General features: G+C 42.8%; 1 protein-coding gene across 2 annotated transcripts; it reads left to right on the top strand.

The window, feature by feature from the left end:
- The first annotated feature begins 573 nt into the window (after nucleotides 1-573).
- USP14 (ubiquitin specific peptidase 14) lies at nucleotides 574-22483 on the top strand. Of its 2 annotated transcripts, XM_056854096.1 has the most exons (16): nucleotides 637-721; nucleotides 3326-3471; nucleotides 4973-5005; nucleotides 5533-5637; nucleotides 7041-7144; nucleotides 8772-8830; nucleotides 14943-15073; nucleotides 15430-15510; nucleotides 16302-16390; nucleotides 16984-17098; nucleotides 17717-17782; nucleotides 18642-18734; nucleotides 19181-19309; nucleotides 20602-20662; nucleotides 21892-21999; nucleotides 22140-22483. In XM_056854096.1, exons 1-16 carry the CDS (start codon nucleotides 706-708, stop codon nucleotides 22289-22291), a joined length of 1488 nt encoding a protein of 495 aa, XP_056710074.1. In that variant the 5' UTR covers nucleotides 637-705; the 3' UTR covers nucleotides 22292-22483. The 2 variants fall into 2 exon arrangements, with proteins under 2 accessions (XP_056710076.1, XP_056710074.1); XM_056854098.1 differs by lacking the exon at nucleotides 3326-3471 and having other exon boundaries at nucleotides 574-721.
- Nucleotides 22484-24162: the final 1679 nt, after the last annotated feature.

Below are 24162 nucleotides of genomic sequence, written 5' to 3' on the forward strand. Positions count from 1 at the left end.
GATATGCACACTGTGAATGTAACTTCAGCCCATTTCAGAGCGCTCAAGATCTTTGGTCAGATGAGCTTGAAATAAGAGGAAAGGTTCAAACAATCTCAAGATATTTTTTTGTTAAAGGCATGTCTTTCTAAATAAGCAATCATTTCTAGAAGATTAACAAAGAGCATCTTGTATCATTTTACCCTGTGCTTCTCTTTTAAAAGAGGGATTTCTCTTTGGTTGCTCTTTTAACGCCCCTTTTGTAATATCAGCCCATTTCAGAAGAAAATATTAAGACTGTAGCAACTGCAAAATCGCCTCCCCCCCCCCACGGGTCATCTCTAAGCGGGGCGTGTGCTGGAACAAAAAAATAAACAATGGCCAAAGGCTCCGGCACTTAGTTCCAGGTTGCCGCTGCACTCCTGAGCTCACCCAAAGGAAACCCAGCCCGCAAAGGGCAGAAGGCGCTAACGGAAACAAGCTCCCTTCCACTTCCTGTGACGACGCTCTAGCGCGACCGCAGCGAACGGAGGATCTCGCAGGGAGGCGCCTTTTCCGGAGTTGCGCGCGCACTCCTTTCCGCTTGCAGCGTCATCCTGAGGGGCCGGTTTGAATGAGACCCCGAGGGAGGGAAGCGTCGCTCGAGCCGCCTCTTGTTTCTCGTGTCTTGAGGCGCCGTCGCTGCCGTCCCCTTTCCCGGCCCGTCGCTCTCGCTGCTCGGCCGCCATGCCGCTTTACTCAGGTGAGGCTCCGTCCGCCTTGAGGTTTGGCCACCGCGTAGGGCCTCACTCCGGCTTCTCGTTCGCCTCGCGTCTTTTAGGCCTCCTGAGGGGAGGACTCGAAGCCTTCGCTGTCGCCGGCCCTCTAAAAGCGGACATGATTTAAATAATGAGAAGCTCGTGAGGCTGACTTGGTGCTCAATGGGGGTGGGGGTGGGGGTCGCGCTTCTCCAGTTGCCTCGCAATAATGCAGGGAGTTGGCATGTTGTGGGCTGCTGACCAACTTCCCCACCCCGTTCCGGGGGGTCTTAAGTCCATTCCAAAAGATATCACCGTCCAGTTGCTTCCCGCGACCGGCGAAAGCCTACCGTTCGTGAATACTTTAAGGGAGCCCGTTGGGATGACTGGCTCGGCGTGGATATACGATAGGAATCTTACTTGTTGAGAATAGGTACCGATCTACGTTTTTAGCGCCAGTAGGGTGTTGAAACAGAAAATGAAATTTTCTGTACTCTGAGGGCCCACGAGAGGAACAAGGCAGCTTTGGGCGAAGTTTTCCAAGCCTGACAATGAATAACTGGGATAGCAGGAACCATGGTTAGGTCTAGGGGAAAGTATTGTTATGTTTGTAATGTAAGCATGTAGTGTGGAGGACTAAGTTCGGTGGGGAGAATATCCTATATGCCATTTCTTCTATTGAACTTCCATGTGGCTGACACTATTAAAACTGGAGGGGCTGTGGCTCAGTGGTAGAGCATCTGCTTGGCATGCAGAAGGTCCCACGCTCAATCCCCGGAATGCCCAGTTAAAGGGACTAGGCAAGCAGGTGATGTGAAAGACCTCTACCTGAGACCCTAGAGAGCCACTGCCACTCTGAGTAGACAATACTGACTTTGATGGACCAAGGGTCGGATTCAGTATGAGGCAGCTTCATGTGTTCGTGGAGACCTGTGAGAAATTATGCAGAGGGAGGAAAAGAAGACAAGGCAGAGAGAGACACCTTTCCTTCTTTTCGTCTCATCAACTTTTCCCTCCTGTTTTAGCTCCACAGACAGTTGTTACCACTGCAGTTGAGAAAAGCCTAACTTGAAAGATGACTGTGTTGTTTTCTTCTATGCAGGGGAGACAGTGATAAGCTGGAGCTGAAAGACAGTAGTCTGGGTTTTTCTCCCAGACCCCATTGCCCTGGAAGCTGTTAAGGAGCCTTCCCCCTCACAGTTTAAAAATTCTGGGATGCCGATAAGAAGAATGCATTCTTGAAGGTCACGTTAGGCTTCTTGATTCTCTTCAACCTAACTCCCAACTGTGAGAATTTATGCATCTAGTCACCAAGCAGTTATATCTGTGCAGCATATATCAAAACATCTTAGTCTTACACTGCTGGCATATGCCCTACTATTCATAAGGGTAGCACGGTCTTTCAGTTTGTTGCTTGCTTTGATTCTTTCAGGTAAACTTTTTATCCTTGTTTGAATAGTTGTTGAATAATCCTTGTATTATCACCAGCATTAACAATTTGGAAATATTTAGAAAAAGGCAGATTTAATTATTATTGAGGGTCTGAGCCTGAAAACAGCAGAATTCAACCCTTTTTCTTTTCTGTGATGGTGAATTTGTTGACCTCGGTTGCAACTATTAATAGTATCCACATTTTTACCCCATTGTTCCTTCACAAAGCTTAGGGTGTCATTCCACCCCATTTTATACTCAGAACATCCCAGCAAAAAAGTATTTGCTGGGTGGTAATGCCCAGGCTCCGTAAGCTTCATGACAGTGTATGAAATTAAACTTGATTTTCCCTGCTCTCGCAGCTGCATCACACTGAGTTGTTCTTTGTCAAAAGCATTTGCTATCAGGCTTTATTGCAATTTCTGCAGGGTTCTTTGAAACTAAAATGTGTGGACTTGGGAAGCAGTCTTCTGAAAAGAATGGGCAAGCTTTTGTTATGGGTCTAATTTCAGTGGATTTAGACTGGAGGCCAGGATTGTACTGCTGCGTTGTAAAATTATTTTGTTTTACTGACTCATGCTCTGCCTGCATAGCCCAAGCTATCCTGAGCTTGTCAAATCTCAGAAGCTAAGCAGGGTTGACCTTGGCAAGTATTTGGATGGGAGACCTTCAAGAAATACCAGGGTTGTGATGCGGAGGCAGGCAATGTCCAACCACTTCTGAACATTTCTTGCCTTGAAAACCCCACCTGGGGTCACCAGAAGAAGAGGTGGTTTTTCTATGCCGAATTTCTCTACCACTTAAGGAAGAATCAAACCAGCTTACAATCACCTTCCCCTCCCCACAACAGACACCGTGTGAGATAGGTGGGGCTTAGAGAGTGTGACTAACCCAAGGTCACCCAGCTGGCTTCATGTGTAGGAGTGAGGAAACAGTGCTCGTGGAGGACTGGGGAATCAAACTCTGCTCTCCAGATCAGAGTCCGCCGCTCCAAACCACCGCACTATGCTGGCTCTCAGATGTGACTTGATGGCAAAAAACAAACACCTGACTCATAATGCTAATCATGGAATAGTTATTTGTGAACATTCACTAAACTTTAATACTTTGCATATATTAAGTTTGCATTAACGTTAGTAACATGAAGCTGTGTATCTTTCTGTGATGCTTTGTTGCAGTTAATGTAAAATGGGGCAAGGAGAAATTTGATGGTGTGGAGCTGAATACAGATGAACCCCCCATGGTATTCAAAGCTCAACTTTTTGCTTTGACTGGAGTTCAGCCGGACAGACAGAAAGTGATGGTGAAAGGTGGCACTTTAAAGGTAGAGTATGGCAATAATTTGCTTGTGGTTTTGCTATACAGTTTTGTAATATACTAGTGCAGGTCTGAACGTTTAAGACATGCTGATATCTGTTTGTGTCACCAAAAATTAAAAATAACAAAGTAGGTGATTTTAAAAAAATGCCCTTTTATACTTGTGTATAAAAGGGAAACTTGAATCATGTTGACAGTAAACCAGTGATCCCCAGTGTAACACCCATGAGTGCCATAGCACTTGATGATGTTTCTTAAGACCTGGCCAATGGCTGCAGAAGCCTGGTCTGCTGTGTGCCTGGGGAGAGAGAGACATCAAGACGACAGGGAAGTAAAGGGTTTTCAGGCATCCCATTGCAAGAGTCAGTTTGGGTTGATCCATGAATGTTCTGAAGGGAGGCTTCAAGCTGGTTGGTTCTGAGCAGGTGCCTGCAATAGAAAGCCTGTATGCCCTTTATTTCCCTCTCTGCCTTCTTTCTCTCCAGCATGAGGCTCAGACGAGAATGAGATTGCCAAGAGGAGGAGTGCAAGCTGGCCATGTAGAAAGTCAACCCCCCCCCCCACACACGTGCATATATGCACTGTGGTCAGCTTGTTCTTTTCCTGAGTGGTTGCCCTGGCTGTGGTATTACTCTGTCTTCTCTGCAGCCTGCTTGCTTTCCTCCTGGCAGCTGGATTGAGGGCACAAAGACTGCAAAGAAGAGTAGGAATTGTTGGAGAGGGAGAGGTCCTTTATTTATGCCCCTGATTTGAGGCCTGCACCTCAGAGGCTCACAGCTAGCTAACCCTTCCTCCAGTCCCTCTAATGGTGTTTGTTTCAAAGTGGGAGCCACCTACCAGCCACAAGTCCCATTGAGCAATAGCCTAGGCCACATTTCTGGAATGTAGAGCAGGTGGCACGTTTGGAAACAGTGCTCAGGAGAGCCACAGGTGGTTACAGAGCAACTGAGTATCATTGCTTTATAGTATGTTTTGGCAGGTGGTGCTGGGAGCTGCTGCTGAGGAAATGGCTTGTATTAGCTGATGTACCAGTTTGAACACTTAGAATTGTTGTTACTGCAGTGCTTCTCTACAACTCCTTACCCCACCCCCCTCATCCTCTAGTGAAAGAGACCTTCCACCAACAGAAGGGAACCATAGGATCCAACCTTAGGTTTTTAAGACAGAACCACTGCAAATGTGTTAATCATCCACTTCTTGCATATTTGCAAGATTGTTTTTATTCTTTTGAGGTGAGATAGGTAGGCTCTATATGCACCTAATGCCCGTTTTGTGTGCTGAGTGCTTATCTCTAATAGAAGGCAGTGTAAAAATTGTGCAGGCAGGCTTCTCTCTAAGCTGTTGATACTGTTGAACAGCAGCCTATTTAGAGCGATCCCAAAAGTGTTCATGCTTGCTTGAATTCTCTTGGAATTAATTGGGTTTAAACATGTTTTTCTATGGGTTGTGCCTTATGCATTGTATGGGTGCATTGTAAAACATGTATATGTTTTTCCCCCCACAAACAGGATGATGACTGGGGCAATCTTAAAATAAAACCTGTAAGTATTAAAGGCCAGTTCTAAAGTATGCTGTCTTTTTTTTTAACTGTTGGGCTATGAATGGAGCTGCTGCCTATCTTTTAGAAGTATTACAAATCATAAAGGCCTTAATTCATTGTTGATTACACCCCTGTGATTATTTTGCTGAAACTTTTCTGAAAAAAGAGGCGATTCGAGCATTCAGTTGTCTTAGGCTACGGCTGTGTTAATCTCTCAACCAGCTGAGATTTAAACAATGAGAAAGCTGTAATCAAACCTCTGTTTAATCCTAATTTTGTATATCATGGTGAAACCTCTGCTTAGTGTCAGCCTCTTGTGATGTCTGAATACAGCTTTTGGCAGATGTAAAATTTTAAGGCATTAAATGGCATGTTACAGTGGCATAGAGAGTCTAGTTTTTGAAATTAGCATTCATTTACGAAATTAAAAACTTTCAAATTGTGTGATACAATTTAGTAACTGCATCTTTCCTTGATGGTAAGTAGATTTTTAAGCCTTTGTTACCTTAAATAATGTTTTTTAAACAGGGGATGACCTTATTAATGATGGGTTCTGCTGAAGCTCTACCTGAAGAACCGGTAGCCCGGCCTGTTTTTGTGGAAGATATGACAGAAGAACAGTTAGCCTCAGCAGTAAGCCCTTTTTTTTTTTTTGTTAAAAATTGGAATGTACTGTCTGGCATAGTTGTATGCTTAATTTAAAAATCACATGTTGTGCATTATCTAACTGATGTTTCCAAGATCCAAAGAACTGTGAAACCCCTGTGAACCTGAGTGGGTTTTAGATAGTTTTGTCAAATAGCTCCTTAGAACAAATGCTGATTGAAGCTGAAAGAAGTTTCAAAATAATTTTGTAATATGACTTTCAATATATGCTGAGCCTAGCATGAGCCTATAGTAACTCTTTCCTGGACAGTACCTTAAACTGTGCAAAACCACCCTTGTCTTTCCCTCACAGTTTCTCCTTTAAACAGAATAATAGATTTACAGCCCATTCCTGAGGGGGGAGGTAGTTAGGTGGTTAGGCAGCTGTGCCTCCTCCAGAGTGGATTCCAGCCCCCTGCTGAAGGAAAAATCCAGCCCTTATCTGCAAGCCCCATAGAACTGCTCCATAGCGTTCAGTGGGGCTACACTACCATTTTCAGTGGCAAAACTCAAAGGGCTTAGGAAGCAGCGTAGAGGTTGCTTCGCCCTGGGAACACCCCCTAGGCACCAGCACAGGAAGTTGTGCTGTTGGAACTCTGCCTGAAGGCTGTGACGGTGCCTGAGCCACCCACTGCTGTGCCATTCCCCCGGGGCCAGCGTAAGTTGACCTACACCGGCATCCATGCCAGTTTGCATGGCGCAAGTGGCATAGACGACGGTGTAGGGGTCATGCCGTTCCTGTGGGGCTACGGGCCACCCTCTTCAGGATTGCACACTTTGCCTGTTAAAAGGCACTCTCAAGAAATAAACACCATGAAAGCTGTGGAAATTTGTGTTTTACTATTTTCAGTTTCCTTGTCCCTAGACATAACCCAGGTACATGACTGTGAAATTAGCTGTTAGAGAGAACAAGCTGGGGGCCACAAGGAATGAGTGAAAGGGATAAACAGTTTTGAAATTTGTACCTATTCTTATCTATATACACACATTCTCTCGCTCTCCCCCCCCCCCCTTGGTTTATTTACAAAGAGCTTTTTTGCATAACTGGGCACTCCTCTGAGTATGTAAAATCCATGACCTTATCTGTTTGTGGCCTAATTGTGCTGCTGTGTGATTACAATGAGCCACTCAATTTACTATTAGTAATGAGGTAATGGGATCTTCTAAAACATACTCAATGAGCTGCTCTTTAATGATACCTTAATAAAATAATGGCTGGGAAAAAAAGAGACAGTTGTTAACTGCTGGTATTCTGTTAAGAAAAAATTCTGAGGTTTGGAACATCATGTTTATGTTGAATGGTAGAGCTATGTTAAAGAAAATTGGTTCATTTCTAAACGCTAGCCTATAACACCAATCTTTAAGTGGTCTTTTTTTTTTTTTTGTGACAGATGGAATTGCCATGTGGTTTAACAAACCTTGGGAATACTTGCTACATGAATGCAACAGTTCAGTGTATTCGCTCTGTGCCAGAACTGAAAGAGTCCCTAAAGAGGTAGGATTCATTACTATAATAAAATAACATGTGGTGGTGTCATTAAATGCTTTTTCAATATTACCACTCAAAATTATAATGAAATAGTAGGGATTATGACTCATGTTTGGTGGATGGGAGGGAGTATATAAATATTACATTTTCTGATTTTGTTGGCGCTAAAACAGATCAGATTAAATTTAGTAATAAAATTTTGACAGCTCAGGAGCAAAATATGACCTGCCTTTCTGCAAATGGATTTGTATCGAGACTTGCATACTGCAATACGTAATCATTTGGGAAGCAGATTTCTATGAATTTCTTTCCAGAAACGTTTCAGTGTTTTGTTTGCTCTTAACTAATTGTCAGTGTGGTAGCATGTTCATACTTAATGTTACTTCTGTGTGTTCTTTACTGCAACTTTGCTCCTGCGCTTTGTGAATTCATCAAGAAGCAGAATAGGCAAAGGTTAGTCTTGCCAGCAGCTTTCAGATGTAGGAATCAATCCTATATAAAAATGAATTTTACTGAATTCCTAATGTTTTTAACCATTCCGGAATGGTGAAGTGTTTAGCTGAGCTATCTTTTATGATCTCACTGTTTTTGGAGGCTTTGGCTTTAAATATTGCCTTATTTTTTTGAATACTTTAAAAGTTCTCTTGAGAAATTAATGATAAAGATAAGTCATGATTGTGCCATGACTCTTTGTGTACTCTGCACCCAGTATTCAAAGTTGTCCATGATATAAAGTACAGTCAGAGAAGCTGAATTTTGCACAGCTGCCAGCAGGATTTGGAGTTCAGTATAATTTTGGAATTTTAGTGAACTTTTGAGTGACAGAGGTGGTAGCAGAGATGGCACCATGGGAGATAGTGGTGTCGTTAGAGGCATAAATGGCATGCAGATGTTACTTGGTGAGGTCAGGCATGGTGGGCCTCATTCTCTTCACTGCATAAAGAAAGCAACGATAGAACTGGGCAAATCCTGGAATTACTGAAATCTGGAATCTCCTTAGCCCTAAAGAACGGAGACTCAAATAAATATGCTGGCTCCTTAGTTCAGTTGTTCACCCCTATATACAGTGAAGGCAAAGCCAAGAGAATGCATGCATATGCTCCAAACCCACTTGGTCTCACCGGATACCTTTTGGAGGTGGTATGATGATATGTGAATCAGGTCTGAAGAGTGGTTCTGCGACTGGTTATGGGCCCCTCCCTCCCCACGTACACGCTTTGACAGACCGTACATGACAGTTCACTGTCTCGCCAAGTTGACTTCTGTTTAAAAATAATGATGATAACCTCCTCATGGTAATGGAAAGCACTGCCATCACAAAGTACTTGTGGAAGCGGTTTTATCCCACCTCCCACTTCCCCAGCAACTACCTGTGAGCCTCAGTTTTGGGACCCAGGTGGATGAAAATCCATGCAATACAGGCAGCTGCATTGAGGAGGGCGAAATGAGGAAGAACGGCACCTTCTTTAGGGGGTGCTTCTGTTGTTGTCCTGTATGCTCCAGCCCACCATACTTGTGATCCAAGTGCATAGATAATATGCAGTCTAGTTAAAGCCCATGTTAACATTATTTGCGTGTGTGTTGCTCTGATTGCAAGGCCAAACTAAGTATCACGTTTTAAACATTTGTTTAGGTATGCTGGTGCCTTAAGAGCCTCGGGGGAAATGGCCTCTGCTCAGTACATTACTGCAGGTTTGTGTTTTTTCACAGCAGTGCTGAGTTTTCTGCTCTTTTTAAAAAACTGGATGGTAAAGCCTTTATTGTTCTGTTTACAAGGCACTGTTTGTAGCTTGCCTTTAATGCTGCATGGTGTGCCAAGAAGTTGCATTTGGACATCACAATAAACAGGTTTCCATGACATCCGAACCACAAGGGTTTGTGGGTTGATGCCAAAACACTGTTTTAAACATGGGTTTATTGCTGGCCTCTTAACCAGCATTTGGCCGCTTAGCCAAAAAAACCCACCCAAAGTTTTTGGTCTTTGCTGGTAATTTGTTTTCTCCCTTTCTCTTTGTCTTTCTTCCTTTACTTCTTCTTTCTGTAGACCTCCCAGTAATGGTGTGATAGACTCAGAGCCATCAGTTATTGAATTCTTTCCTGGTGGGGCTGGAAGTTCATTCACATTCTTTTTATTTCAAGCATGGTTCATATCCTAATCTGTATAGAGTAAGCTAGAACATTCACGGTTACTCCGAAGACAGCACTTGGTGTTATAATTCATCGAGTGCCCTCAACCACAATGTAAAATGTTAATTCTTGTTCTAAGAAATGTTTCTAAAATGGCTCCTGCTCTCAAGTCACTCTGTACTCTTCTTGGTGTATGAGGTGTAAAGAGGTCACCAGTTGGCCATGATGCATGAATGGGCATATGCTGCAGCTGCCCCACCAAAACCATTCTTGGTATGAAGTATGCAAACTGCATACACCGTTTCTGTAACTTTCCATGTGTTTGCTTTACTCTGGGTGAGTGTTCAGTTCCCAAATGCCCCTCTTAGTGTTTGAAGTGCTGCTTCTACTTCCATTATTGTCTTTTTTTGACCCTCTATCTCAGGGGTCACCAACGTGTAGTGCCTATGGGCACCATGCACCAGCCAGCCCTTTACTGGGACCCGCAAAGTGTCTTTAGGAAGTGTGCAGGGCCAGATAAAGCTTTTGCCAGGAGGGCCTCTGACTGGCTATTGAAGATCTGATGGGCTTTGCAAATATTTTAAAATGTTGCGTTGGCAGTAGCCGCCCACCACAGCACAAGGGTCTTTATTCAGTGATAGAAGAGAAGCTGTCAGTATGCAAAAAATATTTTAAACAATATATTCATTTTAAAAGGCATGATTTTAAACATTTTATTTTTTTTAAAGGCATAATTTTAAACACAGATTCTGGCTGAAATGTGAAAATTTACTATTAGGCATACCCTCACTCCCCAACATTGTGTTGTTGGCTCCGCCTCCTCCAACCGTCATTTTTGGTTGTGCCTACCACCTTGTGTCACAATTCCAACGATGCGGGTAGGTTCAGAAAGGTTGGGGACCCCTGCTCTACCTCCTTTGCAGTTCTACTCTCAAGCCCACATATTGTACCCATGGCTGTAGTTTTCAGATCCCTTGCTTTCATTATATGGCATCTGAGATTTGCAGGACTCCAGGGCCAAGAGGGTGAAGTTTTGTTCTGACCAAGAGACTGTGATATTCGTTATCTTGTGAGTGAGCAATTGCAGGTAGGAGAGGCTGCAGCATCAGTTTAGAAATGTTCCTGTGTACAACTGGCTCTCTAAACAGATGCGGAGGTGTGGCTACCACAAGCCATAGTGCAATACTGTCAAATGTGGAACCACTTGAAAAAGGAGATCAGCATTCTTACTTTTGTGCACAATAGAACAGGAGTGCTACTTGCCCACTGTATTTTCTTTTTTACTCCATTGTATTGCCCTACTAAGATGCTGGGCGAGGATACTGCGATTTCTACCACTCTGCTTAAGAAATAGCAAAATAAGGAAAGATTCAGTTTTGGATATACATTCTGTTATCAAACTTTGGGGTGGTAAGTTCATTGTCTGCTTGTAGATCTGCCTGCCTTTCCCATTTCTAAAATACTGATTTTGTCTTCTCTAAGTAATTTTTGAAGTTACTGTTTGTGAAGTCAGAGATATTAAGATACAGTGAAGTGCATCGGAGATTCCCAGAAACTATGACAACTGTTTATTTCCACAAGAGAAGGGCAATAAAATGTGCCAGAATGTCAGAGAAGGCAGGACATGCATTTCAGCTTGGAGGCAGCCATTTGGCTTACCTGACGGGTGGGGGTGGGGTGAGATAGAAAGTTGACTGTTGTAAAACATGATTTGTGGTATGGAGCGTGAGTTTTGGGGCATCTCCCATGAGGGCAGGAGCCCTGCATCTGGATTGGGGAAGGCACCCACCAAAATAGGCAGGTGGAATCTTCATTTCTTTGTTCAAATGTTTTGCCCAAATGCTGTGATGACACGCTTGGGTCTCCTCTGCAAAGGGAACAGGAGAGGGGCTGGAGTTTTATTTGCTCCATGACAACCAGGCGGTTCGTCAGAGGTGATTGACTTGTACTGTAACTTAGATAGACTTATAGGTTTTTTTAAAAATTCTTTTCATTAGAACTGTAACCATTAGACCTAACAGCTATTTTCTATGTATGTGCTGTAGCTTAATCTTTAGTAATAAGGTTTCTTTCCTGTTTAAGAAAGCAGACTGGGATTCCGATGCTAGCCGTATGCCTAGATCACTTGCGCACACGCTAAGAACATACATGCACTGAGAGGGGCGAAGTAATTGGAAAGTTCTGCCCTTTGTACTTGCCCAGAGGCAGCCTTACCAGGGTGTCCCAAGTCAGTGTTTCCCAGCCTATGGGTTGGAACCCAAAAGTGGGTCGCAGGCCAGCCCTCCTTAATGGCGGCTCTTGCCTTTTGCACCCTCCTCTTTCTTTCCTCTTGTGCCAGCTTCTCACATTCTCATCTTCCCCTCCTTTGTGACATTAGTGAGGGGGGAAAATGCTGCCTGGCAACTAGTCACATCATGGTAGTGGCTGAAAGAAGGGGAGGTAGAGGGTAGGTGGGATCTGTGTATTATGCCATGGAGAAACGAGAGGAAGACGGAACAAGGCGGGTGGGTGCATGGGCTCTGTCTTGGTGCTGCTCCTTCAGCAGCCCGATCTCTTGCCCAGCCCCCTGATGTGCCTCACTGCTCTCTACCTGCTGTGGGAGACTTACTGCACTGAGCCCCTTGCCACCAACCTCTTCATCGCTATCTGCCATCTTCGTGTCTCTCCCAGCCCAGCGCCTCCCAAGCACAAACTCCGGCTCTGGCCCAGTTGGCAGAGGAGGAGATGGACTCCCACTTGCTTGGGGTTCATGCTGGGGGCAGCTGCACCCTTTGTGTGATGTTTGTGGGTTTCTCAAAAACATCTGGTTGGGCACTATAGCAAATGGGATGCTGGAATAGATGGGGGACAAGGTCATAGTTTGTCCAGGGCACCAAAAAACCCTGAATGGGTCATTGTACAAAGTAAATTTGGACTTGTGGGTTACCATACCAAAAACATTGGGAACCGCTGCCCCAAGGCACTGGTTATGGAACAGGCTGGGTGTTTGTAACTTGGGGTGGTGGCACAAGAAGAGGGGGCACACTTTTACATGCATGCAAACACTCAGCTTGCATGTAAGAGTACACTGACCCAGGGCACATTTGTGATAGTTACTACTTTATTCTGCTCTTTCTATAAAAACTTAAGTATATTTTCCACTTGTTTTTTTTTTTGTACCAGTCTAATTAAGATGTCCTGAAATGATGTAGCATGTTTAATTCAACTCTCTTGTTATCATTCCTTTTGAAATTGCTGGCACAATTATTAAAAGTAGAAATGGTAATAATATCCAACTTTTCTTTTAAAGAGACTTTTGGTTTATAATGTGTATGGCTATTTCCACATGGATGTTTTGCCTGGTTTTCTTATAGCATCGGCACCATTTCTGGGATCATCTATATGACATTATCCTCTATTTGTCTTCTTTCTGTGCTCTCCTCTGCTTTAGCATGAACTTTCCTCAACCTTGTTTGGGATTTTTTTTTTTAAAGACTGCAGTCAAAATAACATTGAACATTATGTGGACAGGAATGTGTGTGTTTTTCCAGGTCCTGTCCACATTGGTGCCATTTTCCTTTGTTCTGCCCCTGCCACTGCTATTCTATATCCCACACTGGAGGGCTTTTTTAAAAAGTGGGAATTGCTAGACCACTTTAGCAATACCTTGCAACAATGTGCTAGCTTTCATTTTTAAAAAAGTCTACCTTTTTCATTGTGAAGTTATAAGGGGAAAAATGCAGGCTGAACATTTCCCTCTTATAATTTTGCAAGGAAGGGGGTTAGTGACTTATTTTGGAAATGAAAGCTAGAAACTATCATATTGTTGCAATAGTATTTCCTTTTTTAAAAAAAGTCCTCCAATATGTGTGAGGGAAATAGTGGCTTCAGTGGGCTACAGCAAGGAAAGTGTGGGGTAAACTGCTGTATGGATGTTCCTGTAGCCATGAGAGCTACACCTCTCTGTGTGAAAGCACTGTCTTTCTAGACATATGTTCAGTACTTAAATGTAAAGTTAGCAAAAACATGCTGGGTGACATATGTTGCTCAACAGTATCAACCACTGTATCACAAGTTTGCATCTTCATTTGAGAGTTCAGATCAAGCCCAATGTGGATAAGACTTTCCCATGCTCAGAAGCTTTCTCATTCATGTTGGAGGGGCAGGTACACCCTTATCTGACTTAAATGGACAGTCGGCTGCCTCCATAGAAGCCTGCCCATTAGATCAGTATACTTAAGGTGCCATTAGATTACAAAGTATGCGTACATTTCCTTTGTACATTCCTGCATCTGTTGTGTCATGTTGCAAAATATAAATCAGGAAAGTACTTATCTTTGGACCTAGAAGGCACCTTGAGCAGTAATTTCATCATGTGCCCCCTCCTAACCAACATCTCTGGCATAGTTCTTTTTACACACAATGAAGCCTTGAACCCTGATGCTGAGCCGATTTCCCAGCCTACATATCCAAACTAAGAGAGCTGTCAAGAATAATCACTTGCATAAAAAGTTAAGGGTGGGGGGTTGATTGCCAGCTTGATTGGAGACTACTGTTTGTGGTGTTAATAATCAGTTAACTTTTTTGTGCTTAAATGAGTACCATATACCAGTGGTGGTGAACCTATGGCACACGTGCCAGAGGGGGCACTCAGAGCCCTCTCTGTGGGCACGTACGCCATCGCCCCAGCACAGGGTTTGCCTGAGTTCTTTACTAGAAAGCCAGAGGGATGCGGGGCCAGGCTGCTCCCCTCCCACTCTCCATGCGCGCCTGAGGGCATTTCTCACATCACCCGCCCCTCTGCCCAGCAGCCCAATGGGAGCGCTTCCTCCCTTCCCTGTCACGTGCGGCAGGGCGGCTCACATGCGGCGTGAGGGTGCGGCTCGGACGGCAGCCTGTGGAGTCTGTGGCGAAGGTGATTCCCGTGGTGGGGTTGGAGAGGAGCTAGGTTGGAGGGGAGCATAGCTCACAGCGAGGCAAAGCTGGAGGGGAGCAGAGCGCTTGGGCTACAGCGTGGGCTTTGCGGAGGCTCCCACTTTTCAGTGAAATCCCCTACTAAAAGAACACCCACTTACCCAGCACGTAATTAACCTGTGGAACTCCTTGCCACAGGATGTTGTGATGCCATCTAGCCTAGATGCCTTTAAGAGGGGATTGGACAAATTAATGTAATTAATTAATTAATGTATTGTTTTTTTCTAAACTAAATCCTCAGTATTCAGATTAAATTGCCGTGTTGGCACTTTGTGATAAATAAGTGGGTTTTGGGTTGCAGTTTGGACACTCAGTCTCTAAAAGGTTCGCCATCACTGCCATATACTTTGTTTTCAAAGTGGGAAGTTAGAATTGTATTAAAAAGAAACCGTAATGCCATGCAGCTAGGGTGCTCTAAAGTAGTTTTTGATGGAGCTATTTTTCAAGTTCTTAGTAACAATTGGTATCTGACCCTTACAATGTTATTGCATACTGACCTTTCCTGTATAGTCTTTAGTCTATTAGCAGCTGACTGATCCACTAAGCCTGTTTTCTGGGGGAGGGGGGGATGATTGGTTGTACAAATGATACTTTACTGAACAACTCTCCTATGATCTAGGTTGACTAGGGGTGGATTTTAGGAATGTAGGGGTGTATTTATCATATGAATTAGCAGTGATTTCCCCCCCTTTTTAAAGAAAAACACTTTTCTCTTATTTTTAAGCTCTTAGAGATTTATTTGATTCCATGGACAAAACCTCCTCTAGTATCCCTCCCATCATTCTCCTCCAGTTCTTACATATGGCCTTTCCCCAGTTTGCGGAGAAAGGGGATCAAGGCCAGTATCTCCAACAGGTAATTTATTTTTAAACTTTTTATCGGGAAGAAAATTTCTAGTAAAAATGCATCTGTTATTCAACTAGTTCCAGCTCATTGCAGTTATGAGGCAATAATTTAATAGCAACCTACATTCAACTTGTTTGTGCGAATGCAGCATTAGCGTGTACCTGCTTTTGTGTCATTCCTTTAGAGATTTACCTTCATTTTAGGGGCTGCCAAATGAATGAAAAACACCTGCAAGTAACTGTTTGGCTTCATAGTGTTTGTAATGCAGGTGTTTAAGATAGTGCAGGTGTTTAAGATATATTCGTTAACAGGCAGCTCTCAGTGCCTCAGATATTAGGGGTTTTTTTGTTCTGCTTCCTTCACAGGATGCCAATGAATGCTGGGTACAGATGATGCGAGTGCTGCAGCAGAAGCTAGAAGGGATAGAAAGCGACACGGTTATGGAAGTACGTCCTCTTAGCTGTACAATCCAAACAATGCTGAAACTAACCCCGCGGTCTCGGCCAGTTAATTTTCTGTTTACTCCTATCTCCCCAAAGGTAGCAATTATTGGTTAAAGAAAAAAAACACCCATGTGCCAGTGTGGTGTAGTAGTTAAGAGCAGTGGTTTGGCGTGGCGGAGTCTGATATGGTGAACCGGGTTTGATTCCCCACTGCTCCACATGAGCGGCGGAGGCTAATCTGGTGAACCGGGATTGATTCCCCACTCCTGCACACGAAGCCAGCTGGGCTAATCACACTCTCTCTTAGTCTCACCTACCTCACAGAGTGTCTGTTGTGGGGAGGGGAAGGGAAGGTGATTGTAAGCCGGTTTGAGTCTCCATTAAGTGGTAGAGAAAGTCGGCATATAAAAACCAACTCTTCTTCATGTTATCGGCAGGATTCTGGGCTTGCTGGAAGGGCTTTTGGCCATCAGTTTGTTTTAATCTTGAATACATCAATGTGCCTCTACATTCTGCCCCCCCCCCCTGTTTCTAGAGTGTTCCGTTTTCTCTCTTCACTCCCACCATCTTTTTCATACAGGAGGGGGTTGGCTTGTATAACTCCTTATTCAGTGCAGCCCAATGGTAGAACTTTTTGCCACTTTTTGCCACCTGGGCATTTGAGTCCACTCCTAATAACTGGAAAGATCCTTAAGGTCAAGCATAAAACAGTGAAAGTATTTATGAAATAAAGGAGTTGGCCAGATACTGTGACTTCCAAAGGTTCATAGTTAAAAGGTTTTTTCCCCCCACAGACTGATTCTGGAGCTTCAGGAGCGGCAGCATCACCACCGAAAAAGAAGAGCTTCATTGATCAGTTTTTCAGCATTGAATTTGAAACTGTGTATCCTAAACACTTTCTGACAAGATATATGTGGTGCAGTAGATAAAAATTCTTCTTGCAAAAGAAGGAATGCTTGGTAAATTTATTCAAGTATCATTGAAGATGGTTTACATTAGGGGTCGCCAATATGATGCCCATGGGCAGCATAGCTCTTGGTACCCTCCAAGTGTGCTAGGAAGTGGGTGGGGCTGGGAGATGCTCTTGCCCTGAAGGACTTCTGGTTGGCATTTGGAAATCTGATTGGCTGTGCAGATTAGAATAACAATTCAGCCAGAGCTGGAGAGGAAAGCATAAATTTTTAAAACTGCCTCAAGTGGGAGCCATAAGAATTGTAACAGCTGCTGTTGAATCAGGAGAGGCCAGGGAGCAAAAGATCACAGTGTACAAAAGTGACCTGTGACAATAACTTTGTGAAAGAGCTGGCCATTTGCCATCCGAACAACCGTCTTAATATGAACACAGTTGTTTAACAGGAATTTAAATCCGCTAAAAAAGTAAACCTTGTCTCTGACTGGCATTCATTTTATGAAGTGCAACAGTTTTTAAGTGGAGCACTCCTGCTGCTTTTTAGCTTTCCTTAATGTTATGTAAAGCATGAAATGCACAGAAACAGAAGAGGAAGATGTAACAAAAGGAAAAGAGAACCAACTCCAGCTTAGTTGCTTTATCAATCAAGAAGTTAAATATCTTTTCACGGGTCTTAAGCTGGTGAGCAATTGTAGTGCCTATACTTTACCTTTTTATCACACTTTTTTCTGTCACATTACTTAGCCCTGGTGCTCTTAAACAGATGTGCAGGTTGGTTTAACTGTAGAGTTGTCTTGTATGTGCATGTCAGCTTTCGTTCTGATCTCCGTTTTGAGGCATACAAAGTGTATTATAAAGTGTATTTTGCATTTTCCCTTGTCCTTTTCTCTCCCCCCCCAACCCCATGCATTGTATAAAACCAAATCTTTAGTATTGTATTTTTTCTTTGTGTGTTAATAAAGCATAGATTGTTAGTTGTCCACTCATTCCTGCCTTCTGAAAAACAGGTTCTTGTGAACTGTTGCATTTTCTTTTGGTACAGCCACCGTATGGGAGTATGTGCCAAAGATCTCCATTTGTGTTTACCATGACCTAGATAGCACAAAAGAGAACTGCACCAGAGAGGAGAAGTGTTTGATATTCCAGTGAAGTTTCTCATCCTGCTAAAGAGTGCTTTTTGCATTTCAGTTAAAATTTAACCTGATACCTAAGCTGGGTGAGGTCTAAAGCAACAAACTAAAGCAGTGACCTGAGCTTTTGTCTTTTATGGTTTAGTACAATATTGTGTTTTTTTCCCAGCGTCTTCAAGAAGAAATTACCAAACTCTCTCCTACATTGCAAAGGAATGCCCTTTACATAAAATCTGTGAGTAGTATTTGGATGCCAAACAATCAGTTAGACCTCTTTTCGTATTAGTAAAGCATTCTGCATATGCTGAAAATCAGAGTGTAGAGTGATACAGTTGAAGGTTAAACTTCTAAAAATGGCAATAGGTTGGATTTTTTTAACCAAACCATTTATCGTACACATATGTGTAGAAAGAGTATCATTTTGAAGAAGTTTACAATCTAAACATGTTCTCAGTGGGCTAGTGCATCGTATCTGTGCATAAAAACTGGCTGCTATGTGTGACTAAATTGTACCTCATACATCGGGAAGGCAGGGTAGATAGAATGAGCCAGGTTCAGAAACTTGTTGCACCGTTCTGGGGAATCCTGTGCACGTAGCCACCTTAAGAACCTACTTGGTTAGGGATAGGGTAGAAATGCTTAAAACAGTTCATTACATGCATGCAGCCTTGTGTCGCATGTGGAGTTGTACATAATCTCATTGTGTAGCATTAAGCGTTACTCATCTTTTGGTGAACTGTATTTCAGTGCTTAAGGTTGTGCTGTGAATAGTGTAATGGACTTTGTATTGGTTGTGGGAAAAGATGTGTAATGGATTGTGGGGCTGTGGTTCAGGGGTGGAGCATCTGTTTTGCACAAGGTCCCAGGTTCAAACCATGGCATCTCTAGTTAAAAGGAGCATATAGTTGGTGAGGTGAAAGACTCTACCTGAGACCCTGGAGATCTGCTGCCAGCCTGAGTAGACAGAATTGGCATTGATGGACCAGTTGTCTGATTTAGTATAAGGTAGCTTCATTTGTTCATATGAGGCAGTATACATTTGTGTTACATAAACAGGTATTCATAGATTCTGATAAATTCTCTTCTTCTTTTAGTCCAAGATAAGTCGCTTGCCTGCCTATTTGACTATTCAGATGGTTCGTTTCTTTTACAAAGAGAAGGAGTCCGTGAATGCCAAAGTTCTCAAGGTGTGTGTAGCTTTTAATATTTCTTAAATTCACCAAATTGGCACTTGTGTGCTAGGGCAAATACTGACCACCAGGTAGAGCTCAGACAGGCACTCTTTCTGAAGAAGGGTTTTAATTTAAAAATGTGGTGGTCACCAATTTTTTGCCTTGTAGATGGGAATGAAAGAAAGACCAGAACAGGCCATGCAGTCAGTCAAATTGCATGCAGGTTTCTTATTCTAGAGTAATTGTCAAACCAACTGCTTATCATAACCTTGTGAAATGCTTTTGCAGCATTTTGGACAGATAGTATTTTTAAATACAGTATTAAAGTTTATTTAAATTCTGTGTCTCTGATAAAAAAATATTACCCAAGACATTAAACTGCACTTAAAACAGTCATGGAAATAGTGTTAGCTTCCTGTGTTGCTTGACATGGACATTAAGTTTTCCTTTTTGTTATCTAGGATGTTAAATTTCCACTTATGATGGATGTATATGAACTGTGCACACCAGAACTTCAAGAAAAGATGGTCCCGTATCGGTCAAAATTTAAAGACCTAGAGGACAAAAAAGTAAATCAGCAGCCAAAGAATGTAGGTGACTCCAAAAATTTGATTTATGCAATGTACAGAATTTGCTTTAGATACAGGCTTTCCTCATACCTAGTAGTGTTCAGCTGAACATGATTTCGAATCTTGTTAACTGTAACAGCAAATGGACTGGAGAACATGACCTGAAAAGAGTTAGCATTCCCGCTTGTTGAGGAGAGTGGAGTGGCTGTCTCCTTGTGCGTAATGGTGTATGTAGTAGGTTGTGGCAATGAAGGCAAGGAGGAATGGTTAGAAATCTTCCCCCTCCCCACTGGTGTAGGTAGTAAGCTCCACAAAGGACACAAAAGCAGAGGGGGGACATTTCTGTTACTGTATCTTGCTGCAGTTTACTGAACAGTATCCAGTGTTGCCCTTGAGCTTCTTTGCCCAGGCCCTCACCATCAGGAGTGACTTTATGGTGGAAAAAGAAGGCTGCCCTGGGATGCGGACATCCACCCCCCCCCCCCAGAACTTTTTCTTTTGGTTGAATCCAGCCTATGAAGTTCTGGAGCTGAATCACTGTACTTGGGAGACTTAAAAGACCCCCCCAAAACTGCATGCCGTTGAAACAGTCTGTTGACCAGGTTTTACCTATACATTTTTGTCGGGCACACAACTTTCAATTTGAAATCCATGGCTTTTAACCAAAGTTTGGAACCTCTTCTAAGTATGATGTTTTAGAATTCCGAGTTAAAGTATTTTGATTTTTAGGCTTGTTAAGAAAACCAAAAAGAAATGTTGCATTGTGATTGAGTTTATAACCGTAGAAGTGGGATGTACAAGAATGCAGTAAGAAAAGTAGACCATAGAGTAATTGAAATGAGGGGCTGGTTGAAGTTTACCCCTGATGAGCAGCCTACCTATTTGTTAAGCTCTGGCTTTATCCTTATCATATATAAAGTGGAGGTGAATGAGCAAAAAAGAGTAGAGAACTGAATACTCTCACCTCCTGCTGCTTACCTCCCCTCTCGTAGTGTTCACCCCACAGGCTTTCCTGTGGGAGGAAACTGTTTGTATGTGTGGTGTGGGGTTGAGTTCCCCTTCGCCTGCAGGTGTCTTTTTTGCTATTAAAATTGCACCTTTTCCCAGCCTTGCTTTGCATGTGATGGAGCACATGTAAAGAATTTAAATAAGTAGATCTGTTGTTGTACGTAGTTTAAGCCTTCAACTTCATCCTTTGAGACATGTCCTTTTTGGAGGGGGGCAACTCATTGGTGATTTAGTAGCATAATCTTGGTAATATCAATATAGCTTTACTAAATGATTTTATTAAAAAATAAAATTTCACTTTTCAGTCTAGTAAAGGTGATGGTGCACAGAAGGAGGTTCAATATGAGCCATTTTCCTTTCTTGATGGTAAGTGTCCATTGAAGGATGTTTACAATTTTAAATACTGATTTTAATGCTGCCGTAATTACCCTATGACTATAGTCATAAAACCCTGACCTGGATGGCCCAGGCTAGCCTGATCTCATCAGATCTCAGAAGCTAAGCAGGGTCAGCCCTGATTAGTATTTGGATGGGAGACCACCAAGGAATACCAGGGTTGCTGTGCAGAGGAAGGCACTGGCAAACCACCTCTGTTAGTCTCTTGCCATGAAAACCCCAAAAGGGGTCGCCATAAGTTGGCTGCGACTTGACAGCACTTTACACACACGCATATACTCAAAAGTTTTGTCATGATTCAAAAGATAGATGCGCAGCTAGGCACTTGGAATTCCCATTGATTGCTGTCTGAACATTAGCTCTGTGTTTCTTGATCGCACACCTTCACGGCAGTTATAGATAGGGCAAACCTTTACTTTTTATCTTAAGAGCATCAAGGTGTCTTACTACTGGTGCTGCAATTATTGGATTGCAGTGAGCGCTTATGCTGATGGTTTTATTGCACTCAGTATTGAGAACTGGGTTATAAATTTCATACAATTCCCAGGTAAAATCACAATAAGACTGATTTTCTGTTTGTTATAATTAGTTGTGTAGCCTGCTGCAGATAAAGAGTTTAATCAAATGAACAAAGAGGTGGTTCTACCAAACGTGGTCTGGCAAGTGATAGGAGTATTTTGTCCAGGAAAGTTCCCCTGACCCTCAGCATTGGCTTTTTAGATTTCATTCATAGGATATCTGGGGAATATCGTTCCACAAACCACAGTTCATAGGATCCAACCTGAAGAATCTGGGTGGGGGTGCAGGTAGCAACTCTCCCTTCTTGCCATATCTGACTCGGGCAATTGTACTGTTAGCTGCATCTGTCTACACTCTGCCTTTGGGCCACCGTGCTTCACTTGGCAGGCTACCCACAACTACCTTTTCTGTCTTCATACACTGTTAGTCAGCCCTAACTATCCTGCTTCTTCTTGGGTGTGATCCTATGTAGACAGTGTGTAAATTCAATTGGTAAAACTCACTACTTGCCTTCCAAGAAAATCTGGCTTGTTTAAAATGTATTAGATGGCTTTGCTTAATATTGGTAGAGGTTTAATTCTAAAAGCTATAGTGTCAGGGTACAAAAGGTATGTGTGAATAAGTTGTGTGAAAAGTTTACTGCAGTGTTTACATGGTTATGTGTCTCTTTCCCTCCTCAGATATTGGCTCTAATAACTGTGGTTATTATGACCTCCAGGCAGTGCTAACACACCAGGGAAGATCTAGTTCTTCTGGACACTACGTATCTTGGGTTAAAAGAAAACAAGGTACTGCGGCAACTTCAGAAAAGGGGGGATTGGACTTCCTTACAGCCTTGGAAAAGTTTTCATTCCAGGAATAAACTAAGAACGGTGTGTTTCGTAAACTGTGAAAAAGTTGTAAACTGCCACTTTCCCCCTCTTTCCAGATGAATGGATTAAATTTGATGATGACAAAGTCAGCATCGTCACGCCTGAAGATATTTTGAGGCTTTCGGGCGGTGGAGACTGGCATATAGCTTACGTTCTACTTTACGGGCCACGCAGAATTGAAATAATTGAAGATGAAGATGAACAATAGACTTCATTTCTACCCATTTCTGCCTAGGTGTGAAATAAATGTCTTGACTCCAGAGCTTCATGGAATTTGCAGTGCTCAAACAATCTGTCATTTGGAGCAGCAAGGAGGTGAAAGTCTGTTTGAAACCGATCTATGCCCTAATGCCTGCGCAGCCACTCAGTATTTGATATTAATTTTTTAGTTACCATTTGCAAAAAAATTTTTTTAAACGATTGATGAAATTTAAATGGGCCTTCTCCCCCTCTACTGTAACATCTGCAAGATATTTATTGCACACCTATTAATGCACATCATTTGTTGTTAACTCTTGCATGGTTTCTACTGGTTCAGTAGCTGTCCATTCTCTTATTGTGTCTGACAGTTTTGTCAGAATGGTGAAAACTCAATTATTGCGCCCAAACATGTAACTCCGTGCTGCTGCCCATAGCCCATGGAAATATGGCTACAATCACGTATTTGTCCAGCCTGACCTGCCGCCTCAGCCTGTTCTGTTGCTGGCATTTCATGACTTTAAATAAATGGTGATCAATAATATTGGTGCTTCTTATGTAAATATAGCTGCCTTTTGTCTTCTCTCTAAAGCAGAATAGTACATCAATATATCTAATTCACATTGTGCCCCTATCTATGGATACATAAATGTGGAAATAGGAGCCAAGGACAAGTCACATATACAATCCTGAGAAAAGCGCTTTTCTGGAAAAAAAATACATAGGGAGACCTAGCTCCTTTAAGAAGAAATTCCTCCTGTGGCCATTGTGGGGGCTGCTAGGCAACAACAGCATTGCCAACTGTCAAGCCATGGTTTCTGTCAGTAAAGGGGGAGGGCACCTGCCAGGGCTTTTTTTACCTCCTCGGCCTAGAAAAAGAACTTATTGGGGCCAGGCCCAGCAGCAAGGAGAAGGGAAAGAGGGAAATAGTTTGGGGAAGGGGAAATACCTTCCTCTACCAGTCCTTGCAGAGCCCCTACCACGCAATTGGGCCTTGCACAGCCCCCTGGCCAGCACCACCGTTTTCCCAGGGGGGAGGGAAAAGCGGGAAGGAGAGAAAGGAGCAGGAAAGGCTATGAGGACTTTCAGGGAACAGAGAAAATAATGGGTTGAGCGGGAAATTGGTCTCCCACTTATCTCTAGTATAACTTGATAGCTAGCTTTTTACCTGTGTTGGTAATTTATACTTCATGTTTTTAGAATTATGAACTATTAGTGTACTTGGAAGCTATAGTACTTTAGGCAATACTGTTACACTGCAGAAGAAATGCACCGGAATGTTAACATTATGTCCAGATTAGATAGGGAGCTAAAGAATACAAAGTATTCTAATGTTTATGTTGAACAAGTATCTGCTGTAAGGAAAATTCATTATTTGTTAATTTTTTCCAACAGGAGTAGCCAAAGAACTTGAGCAGTTATCAATTTTTAACTATTATTCCCTGCCTCTCTGCTTTAAGTTAAATGGGGGGGGGGGGCAAGAGTTAAGATGAGATCATACACGGACACATGAAACTACCTTACCCTGAGTCAGACCATAGGTCCATCAAGGTCAGGATTTATTCAGACTCCCAAGTGACAGCCTGCTCCTGTTTATCACATCAGTAAACAGTGATACTTTTAATTACAATTTTTCATTAATAAATTAGTGTAACAAGAAGGAAGTGGGAACTAAAAGCAATTTTGTAGTATAAGATCTACTTATAAGGAGCTTCCACACTAAGCCCAGTGGTCTACTTGGGAATCAGCTCATACTTTCCTATTATACCAGACTGTGTTTAAGAACTTTACCACAAGAAGTCAGGTACAATGACTCCCATATCCCAGAGGAACCTACTCAGTCTCCCACAGCATGCAGGACAAAGGTTAGTGGAGCTTCAC

Source organism: Euleptes europaea, chromosome 8 (assembly GCF_029931775.1).
Source record: "Euleptes europaea isolate rEulEur1 chromosome 8, rEulEur1.hap1, whole genome shotgun sequence".
Lineage (NCBI taxonomy): Eukaryota > Metazoa > Chordata > Lepidosauria > Squamata > Sphaerodactylidae > Euleptes > Euleptes europaea.